This window comes from Macaca nemestrina, chromosome X (genome assembly GCF_043159975.1).
Source record: "Macaca nemestrina isolate mMacNem1 chromosome X, mMacNem.hap1, whole genome shotgun sequence".
In the NCBI taxonomy this organism is placed as follows: domain Eukaryota; kingdom Metazoa; phylum Chordata; class Mammalia; order Primates; family Cercopithecidae; genus Macaca; species Macaca nemestrina.
Window position 1 is genome coordinate 86610247 of NC_092145.1, and position 17011 is coordinate 86627257.

The 17011-nt window shown below is 39.2% G+C and overlaps 1 protein-coding gene and 1 pseudogene across 3 annotated transcripts in view; both read left to right on the forward strand.

Annotated features, from left to right (window-relative positions):
* The window catches only part of LOC105476688 (oligophrenin 1), a 368226-nt gene that overhangs the window by 321907 nt on the left and 29308 nt on the right, over positions 1-17011 (forward strand). For all 3 annotated transcript variants that reach the window (XM_011732840.3, XM_011732841.3, XM_011732839.3), the window contains exon 20: positions 12865-13012. In XM_011732840.3, the coding sequence (XP_011731142.1) occupies positions 12865-13012 (148 nt within the window). The remainder of the gene's footprint in view (positions 1-12864; positions 13013-17011) is intronic.
* Positions 13037-16076, forward strand: LOC105476687 (phosphoglycerate kinase 1-like; annotated as a pseudogene).

Consider the following 17011-nt stretch of genomic DNA (forward strand, 5'->3'; position numbering starts at 1 on the left):
ATGTCCTTCAAGCCCAAGTTGTCTTTGCAGAGAAAGGAATTTGTGTTCAGAGAAAGGAATTTATAAACAATCAATAAATGAGTTAATATACATACAACACTTAGACATGTGCCTGACATGTAGTAAACATTGTAGAAGAGTTGACCATTAAAACTAACTCTGACCTATGGCTTGAACTTGGAAAAAGTTTGTTCCATCAAAGCCATTTTAGTCAGTCTTCTGGGTAAGCAGCTAGTACCACCATTTCCACCTTCTCTTATTACTACCTTTTCACAATGATTGCATGAGATGCATAGGAACTGGTTTTGCATCCTGTGTCACCTGGTATTTGACCCTTTAGAAAATCCCCATATACTATGAGTTTCCTATTCCTTTAGGATTTGTTCTTTGTTTGTTTGTTTGTTTTGAGACAGGGTCTCTGCTTCTGCCACCCAGTTTGGAGTGCAGTGACATGATCTAAACTCACTGTAGTCTCCACCTCCTGGGGTTTAAGCGATTCTCCTGCCTCAGCCTCCCAAGTAGCCAGGATTATGGGTGTGCACCACCACTCCCAGCTAATTTTTGTATTTTTGGTAGAGACGGGGTTTCACCGTTTTGGCCAGGCTTGTCTTGAACTCCTGACCTCATGTGATCCTCCTGCCTCAGCCTCCCAAAGTGCTGGGGTTACAGGAGTGAGCCACCATGCCTGTTCTTATTTCTGCTATTTTAAAAGGGTAGGTTGTTATTCCGTTCTCAGAACCTGCTTAGAATAAGTCCTTTCATGGATACACAAGAAGCCACTGGGGCATTAGGTAGAGCTTGCTGGGTTTCTTTCCTTGGACCTATTCTAACTCCTTTGTCAGCTCTGAAAGTTTTCTCATTAATATTGGACTGCCAACAGTGAGTTAAGAGATCTTGGGCCCATATTTTCTTTCCTTCCTCCTTTCTTAATAGAAACTGTGGAGTTTTCCCCAAGTTGCCCTTCCCAATTCCACTAGTTATATCTGTAGTTTACAATCCTGTTTTTAAGGTACCAATGTCACCCCTTCATTCAATAAATACTTACTAAATGCTTACTATGGACAGGCGAAGTTCTAGGCTCTGGGGATACAAACAAAACAAAGGCCAATTCTTGTGGGTCTTCATGTTCTGCTGGTTATAAACAATACATCAGGTGGTGGCAAGTGCTCTGAAGAAAAAGTAAAGCAAGGTAGTGGGTTGTTCCTTTATGGAAGATGGTCAGACAAGGCTTCTGTTAATGTGTTATTTAGGCAGAGAACTGAATAAAGTAAGGGTACAAGGTATGGTAGATATCACTGGGAAGAGCAATTCCATGAATAGGGAAAACCTAGTACAAAGGCCCAAGGCAGCAATGTGCTTGGCATGTTGAACAGCAAAGAAACCAGAGTGACTGGGAGCAAGGATGACAATCTGCTCCATTTGTCTTCCCAAAGGGAATAGCAGTAACACACAGGTTAATGCTCATTGTTAAAAAAGAGTTTTGAAGTGAGGCCTTTGGAGGGCCACAGACCAGAAAAAGAGGTAAGTGGATTCTTCTTACTACAGCAATTGCCAATATTTCCACATTAAAGCTTGGCTCGAATGTTTGCATCTGTAGGCCAGCTTTGGGAAGGATGTTGCAATCCATGATGACTGTAGGGGTTATTCAGGCCACATTTTAATTTTAGAGAAGACACACAACAGGAAGTTTCCCCTTTGCTTTTCTAGACTTTTCTCACTTAAAGAGAGTATGGTTTTAAGCCTACCAAGCACCTTCTCTGAGTTCTGCCTACTGTCACATTGGAAAAACTGCTCTCAAACAGCTCCTTACCAATGAGCCTTTCAGTATACTTTCAGGAGACAGGCCATGTGGACAACACCCTATCCAAGTGGAATTGTCAGCTCTCCTTATAAATCCTAGAAGTCAGTGAGCCCATATCTATCTTGAGACCTGGGTAGCTTCTTGAAGAAGAGCAACCTGTGAGGAAGGGTTTTTTTTTTTCAATGAGAAGTGAATAATTTTTATAACTGGAGCAGGGAAATAAGATCATTTAATCTGACAGAGAGCTTGAAGAGCCATTAAGTTCATATCACCTGATTTGCATAGCATATAACTGCTTCACTCCCTATTGCTTCAGTCTGAAAATTTTTCTGTTCCTCTCTCCCTTTCTCTATCAATCTCCTTTCCCTCTCCCTGTCCCCCTCTTTCTCTCTCTCTCCCTCCCTTCCTCCCACTCCCCTCTTTCCCTCCCCTCTCCCCACTTCTTTGTGTGTCTTGCGTTTTCTCTGTCTTTAAGGAAACATAGGTTTAAGTTCTTTTTAGGGTTCATAATAATTGCAATAACTACCACTTATTGAGTGCTCAGTATGTTCCAGGCTAGGTTCTTTACATCAGGTATACCTTGCTTTATTGTGCTTTACTTTATTGCCCTTTGCAAATACTGCATTTTTAAAAACAATTTGAATGTTGGTGGCAGTCCTGTTTCGAGCAAGTCTATCAGAGCCATTTGTCCAACAACATGGGCTCACTTCTTGTCTCTGTGTCACATTAGGATAATTCTTGCAGTATTTCAAGCGTTTTTTTCCTTCTTACATCTGTTGTGGTGATATGCAGTCAGTGATCTTTGATGTTACTATGTAATTGTTTTGTGGCTCCATGAACTACACCCAGACAAGATAGCAAACTTAATGAATAAATGTTGTATGTTCTGACTGCTCTGCTGACCAGCCGCTCCTCATCCCTCTCCCTCTCATGCTTCCCTATTTCCTGAGACACAACAAAATTGGAATTAGGCCAATTAAAAACCCAACAAAGGCCTCTAAGTATGCAAGTGAAAGTAGGAGTTGCATGTCTCTCATGTTAACTCAAAAGCTAGAAATGATTAAGCTTAGTGAGGAAGGCATGTTGAAAGCTGAGATAGGCTGAAAGCTAGGCCTCTTGTGCCAAACAGTTAGCTAAGTTGTAAATACAAAGGAAAAATTCTTGAAGAAAATTAAAAGTGCTACTCCAGTGAACACACAAATGATAAGAAACCAAAATAGCCTTATTGCTCATAGGGAGACACTTTTAGTGGTCTGGGTAGAAAATCAAACCAGCCACAACATTCCCTTAAGCCAAAGCCTAATCCACAGGAAGGCTGTAACTCTTCAATTCTGTGAAGGCTGAGGAAGTAAGGAAGCTGCAAAAGAAAAGTTTGAGACTAGCAGAGGTTGGTTCATGACGTTTAAGGAAATAAACCAGTTCCATGACATGAAAGTGCAAGGTGAAGCGACAAGTGCTGATGTAAAAGCTGTACCAAGTTATCCAGAAAATGCAGCTAAGATCATTGATGAAGGTGGCAACACTAAAAAACACATTTTCAATGTACATGAAATAGCCTTCTATTGGAAGAAGATGCCATGTAGAACTTTCATAGCATAGCTGCAACGAAGTCAATGCCTGGGTTCAAAGTTACACAGGACTCTTTTCATTAAGGGCTAATGCAGCTGATGAAGCCAAGGCCAATTGACCATTCTGTAAATCCTAGGGCCCTTAAGGATTATGCAAAATCTACTCTGCCCATGCTCCATGTATGGAACAACAAAGCCTGAATGACAATACATCTGTCTACAGCATGTTTTACTGAATATTTTAAGCCCACTCTTGAGACCTACTGCTCAAAAGAAAAACTCTCCTTCAAAATATCACTGCCCACTAACAACGTACTAATCACCCAGCACCTCTGATGGAGATGTGCAAGGAGATTAATGAATGTTGTTTCCATGCCTACTAATACAACATCCATTCTGCAGCCCATGAATCAAGGAATAAATTCAACTTTCAAGTCCTATTATTTAAGAAATAGATTTCATCAAGCTTTAGATCCCATAGATAGTGATTCCTCTGATGAATCTGGGCAAAGTAAATTTAAAACTTTCTGGAAAGCATTCACCAATCTAGATGTCATTAAAAATATTAATAATTTATGAGAGGAGGTCAGAATATCAACAAAGTAACAGAGGTTTGAAAAAGTTAATTTCAACCCTCACGGCTGACTTTGAGGGGCTTAAGCCTTCAATGGAGGAAGTAACTGTAGATGTGGTAGAAATAGCAAGAGAACTAGAATTAGAAGCGGAGCCTGAAGACGTGACTGAATTGCTGCCATCTCAGAATAAAAGTTCAATGGATGAGAAGCTGCTTTTTATGGATGAGCAAAGAAAATGCTTTCTTGAGGTGGAATCTACTCCTGGTGAAGATGCTGTGAACGTTGTGGAAATGATAACCAAGGATTTAGAATATTGCATAAACTTGGTTTACTAAAGCGGTGGCAGAGTTTGAGAGGAGCGACTCCAATTTTGAAAGAAGTTCTGAGAGTAAAATGCTATCAAACAGCATGGCATGCTACAGAGAAACTTTTTGTGAAATGAAGAGTCAATTGATGCAGCTAACTTCATTGTTGTCTTCTTTTAAGAAATTGCCATAGCCACTCTAGCCTTCAGTAAGCACCATCCTGATCAATCAGCAGTCATCAACATAGAGGCAAGACCCTCCACCAGCAAAAAAGGGTATGATTTACTGAAGGCTCAGATGATTGTCAGCATTTTTTAGCAATAAATTATTTTAATGAAGGGATGTATTTTTAGGAATCATGCTATTGCACACTTACTAGACTACAGTATAGTATAAGCACCGTGAAACCAGAAAAATTGTGTGGGTCAGTTTACTGTGATACATATTTTATTCTGGTGGTCTGGAACCAAATCCACACTATCTCCTAGGTATGCCTGTATGTTACCTTATTCAACCATCACAACAACCCTATGAGGTAGATGGTATCACTATTCTCATTTTGCAGCTGACATTTGCAAAATGCAAACTGAGCTTCAAGTTTGAGATTCATATAGTTTAAATTTCTTGCCCCTGGTTACATAGCAAAGCTCCAACACAACTAACTCTGACTCTGTCCTGACTCTTTGACCTCTACTTTGTACTCTGTCTTCCCAATTATAGTTGGTGAAGGAATAAATGAAAAAAAAAGTTCTATTATTTAATATGCTCTAAAGGGCCTGGTAGCCAAAATTCATCCATTCATTTTAAAAACTGTCATTGAGCTGCTTTATCTTGCCTCATGCCCTACTCAGCCCTAGCCTCTAGAGATGAATCAGGAAAAAAATCTCTGCTGTCAGAAAAGTTATGGGACTGGGGGGTATCCGGAACCAACTAACACTCAGGATGCAGTGTAATAAAGACTGTGGTGAAGATGTGCATTGGATGCTGTGGGAGCCCATGGAAAGGGAACTTACCTCTCTATTGGGAATCAAAGAAGTCTTCATACAGTGGGTAATGCATGATGTGAGTCCTGAAAGTCAGAAGAGTAGATTAATTAAGGTATAGGCTAACCTTCTGTAAGAAAAGTCCTCCTGTAACAGAGGACTGCAAATTATTTGGCTGAAATATGATGGAGAGGAGTACATTTTTCTCTCACATAAAAGTTTAGCAGTGAATAGTCCAAGATCAATGGCATACTTTTGCCATCCTCACCACTTGGCTTCAGTTTCTTGATCCTAGATAGCTATTCCATTTGCCCCCAATTACTAGCCAGAGAGAAAGGGAAAAAAGACAGAATGTAATACAGACAGCTTCTTCATAAAAGCATGACCCAGAGACTTTCATGCATTAGTTCTACTTGTATTCTGTTATCTAAAACATAATCACATGTCCTTACCTAGCTGCAAGGGAGACTAAGAGAGGTAGGCATGGGTGCCCAGCTACCATTCAGTGACTTCCATTAGTAAAAGTAAGAAGGGGAAGGTGGACACCAGTAAGCAATTAGCAGTCTCTGCCATAAAGGGTAAGAGTGAAAGTGTTCTGTGTATAGATCGCTCTGGATACATACAGGAATGAGACACCAGAGGAATTAAGTTCTATTAAAAAAAAAACCAGAGAACTAAATAACTAAGAGACTAAAGAACTTTAATAATTCAGCATGGCTATAGTGGAGGGTGAATGTAGGGGAATAGTGGAAGATGGGGCTGGAGATTTCAGGCTCTGGCCAGATTATTGAGTACTTTGTGTGCTAACTAAGGAATTTGGCCTTTGTCCCGAAGACAGTGAAGAGTCATTGAAATATTTTAAGCAGTGGAGTAACACAATTAGATTAGAGTTGAGAAAGATCACTCTCTCTGCACTCGGGTAGACAGATTAAAGGCAGGAGTGACTGCAGACAGAAGGAACGATTAGGAGACTATTATAGTCATAGAGAGACATGATGAGACTCAACCGAGTCAGTGGTAGTGAGCAGAGGGGATAGATTAGAGAGACATTAAGGAAGTATAATTGATAGAACTTGGTGACTAAATGGATGTGGGATGTGAGAGAGGGGGAGGGTTTTAAGATAATAATGTCCAGATTTCTGGCTTGGACATTGGCATTGTTTTAGGTAATACAAAATTTTAAGGGGCGAATGTGTTTAATTCTAGAAATGTTGAATTTGAGATACCTCTGGGATATCCAGAAAGCAACATTGTGCAGTCAGTTAGATATATTGGTATAGAAACCTGTAGAGAAACTTGGTAGTGCAAGCCATGTGAGTGGATGACATGGTTGAGAAAGCGAATGAGTGCAGACAAGTGAGATTATTAGAAGGCTGAGGACACAATCCTGGAGAACATCAAATTTCAGAGCCAGTGAAAGAGACAACAGTGTTCAGAGAAGCAGAAAGGTAAAGAGAGAGGAATTTTAAGAAATGGATTGGTTAAATGTGTTAAATGTTGGAGCACAGTCAAAATAAAAATGGAAAAGTACCTGTTGGAGTTGACAATTAGCAGGCCAGTGGTGATCATTGTAAAAACAGTTACAGAGGAGTGATGTGGGCAGAGACAAGGTTGAGGATCAACTGGAGGATGAAGAAATGGAGACTTAACTGTCTGGAAAGTGTAGAAGAAAATGAGTGTGATGGCAGTGGGGAGTAGTTGGGTTCAGACAGGAGAGACTTAAGTTTGTTTAAACGCTTTTGAGAAACAGTATTGTAAGAAAGGAGATGAATGATGGAGGAAGGTCCCTGAGAAACAGGAAGAGATGAGATGGGATCCAGAGCATAGGTTAGAGGCATTCTCCTTAGAAAGTGAGGAGGAGATAAAGTGAGTTTATAAGTGTGGATGTCAATGAGTTTGTCAGTATAGGGACAGAAAGTTGAAGTTGTTTATTTACTTACTTACTTACTTACTTACTTACTTACTTACTTATTTATTTATTTAGAGACAGTCTTGCTGTGTTGTCCAGGATGGAGTGCAGTGGTACAATCTTGGCTCACTGCAACCTCCACCTTCCGAGTTTAAGCAATTCTCCTGCCTCAGCCTCCTGAGTAGCTGGGATTACAGGCATGCTCCACCACACCTGACTAATTTTTGTGCTTTTAGTAGAGCTAGGGTTTCACCATGTTGGCCAGGCTTGTCTTGAACTCCTGGCCTCAAGGGATCCGCCTGCCTCAGCCTCCCAAAGTGCTGGGATTACAGACATGAGCCACCGCGCCCAGTCAAAGTTTACTTCTAATGACCTCCCTTTTCTCTAAAGTATGAGGTGATTATGAATGCCTCAGCAAGGATGTCTTCTAACTGAGCAAGGGGAAATAATATATGATGCATTTATCTCCATTAAGAACACTCACTTGGGTTCAATCAGAAGAGATTGCTGGATGGACAGATGCATGGATGGATGCCTATAAACATAATAAATATGTATTCTGTTTTCTGTTTTCAAAATGTGTTTTAGAAATTCAGTTCAGGTTTAAATGTTCTTGAATCCCATCTGCATTAAGTAAGTATATTCTCATTTATTACTCTTCATTATTCTAGACCAACATTTTTTCAGCCTTGGTATTATTTTGACATTTTGGGTCAATAATTGTTGTGGGGACTTCCCTGGGTGTTGTTGGATGTTTAGCAGGATTCCTTGCCTCTCCCCACTAGATGCCAACCCCCTTTCCACAGTTGTGACAATAAATATTTCCACAGATGTCATGAAATTTCCCCTGGGAAATAGAATTGCCCCCAGTTAAGAGGTTCTGTTCCAAACCAAATGGAAGGGCACTGGAGTGAGAGAGAGAGAGAAGGGGGGTTTCAGCTAGACAAATACTCATGTACATTTATCAGTTGATCATGACAACTATACTCATAGACATGATCTTCTTTTGGCAAATTAGACAACTGAGGCTCAGAGAGGTTAAATGACTTACCTAACATGGCAGAGGCCATAAGTGATAGAGCTGAGGTTTGAACTCATGTATGTTAGATCCCTACAATTTAGGTTCTTTCTTAAACAACAATAAAAAATATTTTAGAGGGATGTCCTTGTTTTCATTTTTATTATGTTTTAAAAAATCAAACTAAACTTAAAATTCAGCACAAAAATTTAAATAACATAGAAGTATGTAGACTAAAACAGGAATGTATCTTTTGACATTCCTCTGTAATCCTATTCACTTTCCTAGAGGTTATGATTGTGATTGTTAACAATTTAATGTGTGTGCTTCTAGACTCTTTTCTTTGCAATTATAAATGACAAAGGACAGTACATTCATAAACACACAAAGCTATTTTTGAATAATGACACCATACTATATATACTATTTCATAAACTACTTTAAAATATTTAATCTTTCCACCTCAGTTCTTACAATCTACATCACTGCCTTTTAACAGTTGTGTAATATTCCTCAGTGAGTGAACCACAATTTATGTAACTTTCCCATGTTAATAGGTATTTATGTAGTTTTTTTTTTTATGATACATAGCACTTGCATAGATATCAGTGAGTGTATGTGTCAGGATTTCTGCTCAATAGGGGTTCTAAACGTAGGGAGATCAGAGTGCATACCTATTTAAAATCATGATTGCTACTACCAGATTGACCCCCAATATGGCTAAACCAAATCACCCTCCCAATAACAGCTTGTAAAGGTGACTGTTTTTACCCACTTCTTTGTTAGTTTAGGACAATATCGATTTTTCTTAATTTATCAGTCTAATAGGCAAAATGTGATATCTTGTTTGAATTGTAGTTTTATAATTATTAGTGAAGTTGATTTTTATGTTCACAAGCTATTTCATTTTCTTTTCCTTCGTATGTCCTTTTCAATGGCTTTTCGCTTCAAAATCCTCCCCTCTCCAACCCACTCCTACACTATACTCTTCACCTAAGGCAGCCACTAATCAGTTCTGTCAGTATAATTTGTGTTTTCTAAAGTTTTGTATAAATGGAATAATGCAGTATATACTTTTTTTTTGGTCTGCCTTCTTTGATTCAGCATAATTATTCTGAGATGAATTTAAGTTGTTATAATGAGTCAATAGTTCATTCCTTTTTATTACTGAGTAGTATTCCATCATATATACCAAAATTTAGTTGTCTATTCACTAGTTAATGGACATTTGGGTTGTTTCCAGTTTGGATCTGCTGCAAACATTAGTGTACAGTCTGTATGACTTATGTTTTCTTTTTTCTTGAGTAAACATGAAGGAGTAGAAATGACTGAGTCACATAGTAATTATACATTTAATTGTTAAAGAAAATGTAAAATGTCTTTCTTAAGTAATTGTATCATCGTACTTTCTGGAAGAGACTGTAAAATTCATGTTCATAATTCTGTAAATGTTTGGTGGAATCCTCCAGTTAAACTATCTGGGTCTAGAGATTTCTTCTTTGGAAGTTTTAAAACTATGAATTAAAAATTTTTAATAGTTATAGGACTATTCAGATGATCTATTTCATTGGGTGGTTGTTTTTTTTTTAATTCACTACGACATTGTCTGATTTTACATTCCCATCAGCAATGAAAGTTCCAGTTCCTCCATATTCTTTTCAACATGTGGTATGGTCAGTCTTTAAAAAATTTCAACCATTCTAATAGGTGTTCAGTGGTATCACATCATGGTTTTAACATGCATTTCCCTATTGACCTAATGATGTTGAACATTTTTTTATGTTTGCCATTTGTATGTTTTCTTTGGTAAAGTGTCTATTCAAATATTTTGCTTATTCTTTAAAAACTGATTTACTTGTTTTCCTATTATTGAGTTATTGAGTTTTGGGAGTTCTTTATATTTTATATATATATATATATATATGTATAATACAAGGTCTTTATCAGACATATGATATACAAATATTTTAACTCAGGCTGTGGTTTTTCTTTTCATTCTTAACAGCATCTTTTAGAAAATCATAAGTTTTTAAATTTGATGTTCAGTTTATTGATTTCTTTTTTTTATGAATCATTGTATCTAAGAAATCTTTGCCTAACCTAAGATTACAAAGATTTTTCTCCTCGGAATTTTATAGTTTCAGCTTTTAAATTTGATTATAGCCCATTCTGAGTTAGTTTTCTTCTGTGGTATGAGATGTGAAGTTCCTTTTTTGCCTATGTATATCACATTGTTCCAGTACCATTGCTGTCCTTTCTCCACTGAATTGCCTTTGTAAAATAAATAAATAAATTTATCTGTATAGGTGTGGGTCTATTTCTGGGCTTTCTATTATGTTCCATTGATCTACTCACCTATCTTGACACCAGTGTCACACTGTCTTAATTGCTGTAGCTTTATAATACGACTTGAAGTCAGGTAATGTTAGCCTTCCAAGTTGGTTTTTCTTTTTCAAGATTGTTTTGACTATTCTAGGTTCCTTGCGTGTCCTTATACATTTTTGAATCAGCTTGTCAATGTTTACATACAAGCTTACTGGTATTTGGGTTGTGTTCAATCTGTAGATCAATTTTGTAAGAATTTACATCTTAACACTATTGAGTCTTTATACCTGCAAACAAAATATATCTCTGTTTATCTAGATTTTCTTAATATTTCTCAGCAATATTTTGAATACTTCAGTGTACAAAATCTTCTCTCTGGCACTTTGCCTTGCAAATTCTCACTTCCTTGCCTTTCCCATACTCCCAACTCAATCTTCTCAACGTAGGGATACTACTGGGTTCCACCTGGGTTCCCCTTCCTGCACTGAGTCCTGCAAAACTCTAAGCTGGGACACTCATAGGGCTAACCTCATTTGTTTTTTTCTGTCTCTCAGCATTCACTGTCCTTCACTGCTGGATTTCCAATGCCTTTAAAACTACTGTTGCATGTATTTTTCCTACTTTAGTTTAGTTTAGTTTTGTTTTTACTTGTTTCAGGCTAAATGAGTAAAACTAGTTTCGGTGCCCTATCTTGGCCGGAATAAGAAGTAGCTGTTTGTAGTAGTATTTTAGTAGTAGTAGTTAGTAGCGGTTAATAGTAGTAGTATTTTCAGACGACAGTTTGGCCTTTTACATTAGAATTGCAAATGTATTTGTTTTTTGACTCAGCAATTCCAGTCCCTCTTCTAGGTGGTAGAGATAGAGCAGTGAACATGACAGACATGCTTCTATGTTGTGTAAAATCTAGCTTGGAGACTCAGCAAACAAAATCAGTAAGTAAAACATGTTCTATGTTAGAAAGTGATAGGAAATGCTGAAGAGAAAAAAAATTAAACATGGAAGGAAGATAGGAATGGTTGGGTAGAGGGAGGCATGTCAATGTTTTAAATATATTGACCCAGAAGGGCTTACTGAGCAGAATATGTTTGATTAGAATCCTAGAAGAATGGATATCTGGAGGAAGATCAGTCTGGGTAGAATAAACAGTCAGTGCAACAGCCTCATGTATTTGACAAATAGCAAGAAATATTTGTAACAACTACTATAGTGTTTGAGCTCACAAAATGGTAGCTCTTTAGACTATTATTACTAATGATGGTGGAATTAGGAATATGACCTAGAACTGTATGGCCTCAACATTCATCTTCTTGCTGTTCAGTTACATTTTGTCTTCCTTACAATCATAAGGCATATACTCATGGCTTGTAATTGTTCATACATTGTTTCTTATCATTGTCCTGCTTTTACACAGGCTTGCCTTGTGTTCTCAATCATGTTATTTCCATGCCTATGTAGTCTGTGTTGACCCTTGCCTGATGGGATATTGGGCTATGGCATTTCTCTTTACACTAATCATTGGGGGTGATTTTGTTAGTCTCACTGGCTAGACAGTGGTCCCCTTTCTCCATCACATGTGTTTCATCTCACAGTGTATACACTTGGGCTAAAAGGTTGGTCTCCATGGAGACCGGAAAATCCTTAGGTACACATGAGACATTATATAAAAATTCTAATCACAGCTCCTTCTGCATGCCTTCAGCACTTCCTATAGCATCCAAAGCACTGTGTTGGTGCTTTTTAATTTTATTTTACTTTCTATTGAATAGGTAATGTACCATGGCATGAAATTATAAAAGAACAATGTGACATAGAAGGGAAAACACAGTTGTTCTCCCTCTATTCCCCAGCCAGTCATTAGTCCTACCTTGAGACAAACAATGTAATCAGATTCTTTGGTATCCCTTCAGAACTATTGAAAGCATATGGGCATGTAATTGTGTTTAGTCTCCTTCCATGTCCCACCCCCACCCATAGAAGGTACCTTGACAGCTCCTTTCATTCCTCTCTTATCACACCCTGTGAAGTAGGTTTTGCTGTCCCTATGTTACGGATGAGAAAGCTGAGGCTCGGAGAATTGAGGGGACTTGCCTAAGGTCTCCCAGGAAGGAAATGGAAAATCCAGGACTAATGCCACCTTTTATATGCATTTTTTCTTCCAAACTGAGAAGTGCCAGGTTCTGTGCCTTGAGCACGGTAGGAGATACCTAAACACCTACTGGTTACTAGAGTGATTAAGAAAATCTCTGATTCTTTGAATCATATTAGTATTCATGTTACAGACTCTAGATAAAAGGCCAGCAAGCATCAACTGGTGGGTAGCATTTAGAAGACAAAAACTTGATCCAGTTATTCTCTAGATATCTTCCTTCTTTCTCCACAGATCTATTTAGGTCCACCTGAGGAAAGCGCTGCACCGCCAGTGCCTCCGCCTCGGGTGACAGCAAGAAGGCACAAACCAATCACGATTTCAAAGCGCTTGCTGCGAGAAAGGACGGTTTTCTATACTTCTTCCCTGGATGAAAGCGAAGGTCAGTACTGAGGTTTACCCTTAGCTTCTGAATGGTGATTAGAGACAGAGAGGATATCGAAGGGCAGAAGTAGTGGCATGACCATTTTTCTCTCTATAAAAGTAGATCTTTCCTGGCTCCTGAGCTTAAAAGCAGCCAGTGTTTGTAGTTTGTGCTCAGAGAGGGGATTAAGCCTTTGACAGTAGATAGGATAGTGATGAGCTTATAAAGGAAGTTACCATGTGGAGGATCCCTATAAGGCCAGTGCAGGATCCAAGGTGTTCTTAGATTTATGCCCCTAATATATTGAAATGGGTGAGCAAGGTGAATGTGAAATTTTAAATTCAAATATAGCAAACATGGATTGGATAACTACTATGTGCCAGGTACTGTGCTGGGTGAAATTAAGATACATTGCTTGCCCTCACAAAAGAAATGGAGACATAGATAAGTGAAAAAATAAATGCCTTCAATGGAATAATTGCTAGTGTGGAGAATACACCCATTCTAAATGTGCCTCTGCCCTCCTACTCCACTAAGACCATTTTTGTCAGGTTTGCCAATAATCTCCATGAGGCCAAACCAAATAGCTACAACATTGTTCTCATCATACTCAGTTTGTGAGTAGCATCTGACACAGTTGACTAACTCCTCCTTCTTGAAACACTTTATTCTCTTGGCTTTCAGGACACCAGATTTTCCTTTAATCTCACCAGATAATCCATCTCAGTCTTCTCTCCTGTTTTTTCTTCTCTTCCCAACTTTACATGTTAGAAGGTCCCAGAGCTTTTTTCTTAGTCCTGTTCTCTGATCATGTTCTTTTCCTGTATGATCTCATTAAGTTTCATGGTTTTACATATCATTTAAATGCTAAAGATGATTTCCAAATTTATCGAAGATTGATATCCTGCCTCTTTTGTCATATCAAAATTCCTGCTCAACAGTTCTCCTTGGATGACTCATGGGCATCTCAGTTTACACTGTGGAAAACATAACTTGATGCCCAACTCTTTCTTAACCTGTTCCTACTCTGGTCTCCCCCATCTAAGTAACTGGCAGCAGCAGTCATCCAGTTGCTAAGGTCAAGAACTTTGGAATCATCCTCGGTTACTCCTTTCCCCTTTTCCTTCATATTGAATCCATTAGCAATTCTTGTCAGCTCTACATGCACATTATATGCTAACTTCTACTACTGCCCACTGCTTCTGTCACTGTGAGCCACTATTATCTCTTACCTGGTACCATTGCTTGCCTTCTTCCTTGCCTATAATTCATTCTCCCTGGCAACCAGTAACATGTACATCCTTTAAAATATGGAAATCAGGATTCTGCAAGCTTCCCAAGCACATATGAGCAGCCGGCTCCCTTGCTGTCTGAAACGTGGACCTCTCTCCATTTCCAAAATGTTGCTTTCTAACAAGCTGACACTGGACAAGCTGGACGTGAAAGGGAAGTGGGTCATTATGAGAGTCGACTTCAATTTCCTATGTAGAACAACCAGATAACAAACAACCAGAGGATTAAGGCTGCTGTCTTAAGCATCAAATTCTGCTTGGACAATGGAGCCAAGTCAGTAGTCCTTACGAGCCACCTAGGCCGGCCTGATGGTGTCCCTGTGCCTGACAAGTACTCCTTAGAGCCAGTTGCTGTAGAACTCAAATCTCTGCTGGGCAAGGATGTTCTGTTGTTGAAGTACTGTGTAGGCCCAGAAGTGGAGAAAGCCTGTGCAAACCCAGCTGCTGGGTCTGTCATCCTGCTGGAGAACCTCCACTTTCATGTGGAAGAAGAAGGGAAGGGAAAACTCTGGGAACAAGGTTAAAGTGAGTCAGCCAAAATAGAAGCTTTCCGAGCTTCACTTTCCAAGCTAGGGGATGTGTATGTCAATGATGCTTTTAGCACTGCTCACAGAGCCCACAGCTCTATGGTAGGAGTCAATCTGCCTCAGAAGGCTGGTGGTTTTTTGATAAAGAAAAAACTACTTTGCCAAGGTCTTGAAGAGCCCATAGTGACCCTTCCTGGCCATCCTGGGTGGAGCTAATGTTGCAGACAGGATCCACTTGATCAGTAATATGCTGGACAAAGTCAATGAGATGATTATTGGTGGTGGAATGGCTTTTGCCTTCCTTAAGGTGCTCAACAACATGGAGATTGGCACTTCTCTGTTTGATGAAGAGGGAGCCAAGATTGTCAAAGACCTAATGTCCCAAGCTGAGAAGAATGGTGTGAAGATTACCTTGCCTGTTGACTTTGTCACTGCTGACAAGTTTGATGAGAATGCCAAGACTGGCCAAGCCACTGTGGCTTCTGGCATACCTGCTGGCTGGATGGGCTTGGATTGTGGTCCTGAAAGCAGCAAGAAGTATGCTGAGACTGTTACTCGGGCTAAGCAGACTGGGCGGGGGGGGTGGTATTTGAATGGGAAGCTTTTGCCCGGGGAACCAAAGCCCTCATGGATGAGGTGGTGAAAGCCACTTGTAGGGGCTGCATTAGCATCATAGGTGGTGGAGACACTGCCACTTGCTGTGCCAAATGGAACACAAAGGATAAAATCAGGCATGTGAGCACTAGGGGTGGTGCCAGTTTAGAGCTCCTGGAAGGTAAAGTCCTTCCTGGGGTGGATGCTCTCGGCAATATTTAGTACTTTCCTGCCTTTTAGTTCCTGTGCACAGCCCCTATGTCAACTTAGCATTTTCTGCATCTCCACTTGGCATTAGCTAAAACCTTCCGTGTCAAGGTTCAGCTGGTGGCCAAGAGATGCAGTGCCCAGGAACCCTTAAACAGTTGCACAGCATCTCAGCTCATCTTTACTGCACCCTGGATTTGCCTACATTCTTCAAGGTCCCATTTGAATTTCTTAGTGACTAAACATTGTGCGTTCTAGAGTACATATATTTATATTTTGCCTGTTAAAAAAAGTGAGCTGTGTTAGCTTAGTTCTCTTTTGATGTAGGTTATTATGATTAGCTTTGTCACTGTTTCACTACTCAGCATGGAAACAAGATGAAATTCCATTTGTAGGTAGGGAGACAAAATTGATGATCCATTAAATAAACAATAAAAGTGTCCACTGAAACCATGAAAAAAATGGAAATCAGATCACATCATTCCCTCTGTGCCAAATTTTCAGTAACCTCCCTTCATATCTAGAATAAAATTTGCATTTTATTCTTCATTATATGACTGTTGCTGATTTCTCTGACTTTCATTTCTGAACTTTGCTCTCTCACTGTCTCTTTTGCTCTCTACTCTAATCTCATTGTTCTTGCAGGTCCTTACTTGTGTCAAACTTACCTAAGAGCCTTTGCATTTGCTACTCTCTTGGCCCTAAACATTCTTCCTCCAGAACTTCACAAGGCTCACTCTTTCATTCAGATGTCTGCTAAATGCCATCTTCTCATAGAGATCTTTTCTTAACATTCTACTTAAATAGTTCTTTCTCCTCCTCCAATCACTCCCTATCCCTTTATATGGCTTTATGCAACTCATATCCCCTGCTACTGTTTGTTCATGTGTTTATTATCTCTCTTTCCCGTTAGAATGTAAAATCTATTTGATTACCAGGTCCTAGAACAACTCCTGGTATACGTATCATGTATTCAGTAAATATTCTGAGAATGAATGAGTGGATGTATAAGGAATGATGAAGAGATTATCACTTAAGGGATCAACTCTTTCATAGAGGAGGTGAGCTGGCATTCAGGAGAAAGTAGAAGGGAACATTCAATGCCTGTCTGTTGTTCCATAGTCTCATTTTTACAGAATGGGTTTGTTTATTTACAGTCTCCTCCAATATAAACTCTAGGACACTTGTGTATATGCCAGAGGACACTTGTTTTTTCGTACTGTATCTAAAGCATGAGCACAGTGCCAGGCATATAGTAAGTTCTTAATAAATGAGTGCAAAAAATGAATGAACTGGGTGTCAGTAGACAGAAGGTCTAATTTAATCTTGGCTACTAGCCTGCTGAATAACTTGAGCTAGTCACTTCCCCTCTTTGGACCTCAATTTGTCCCTCTGTG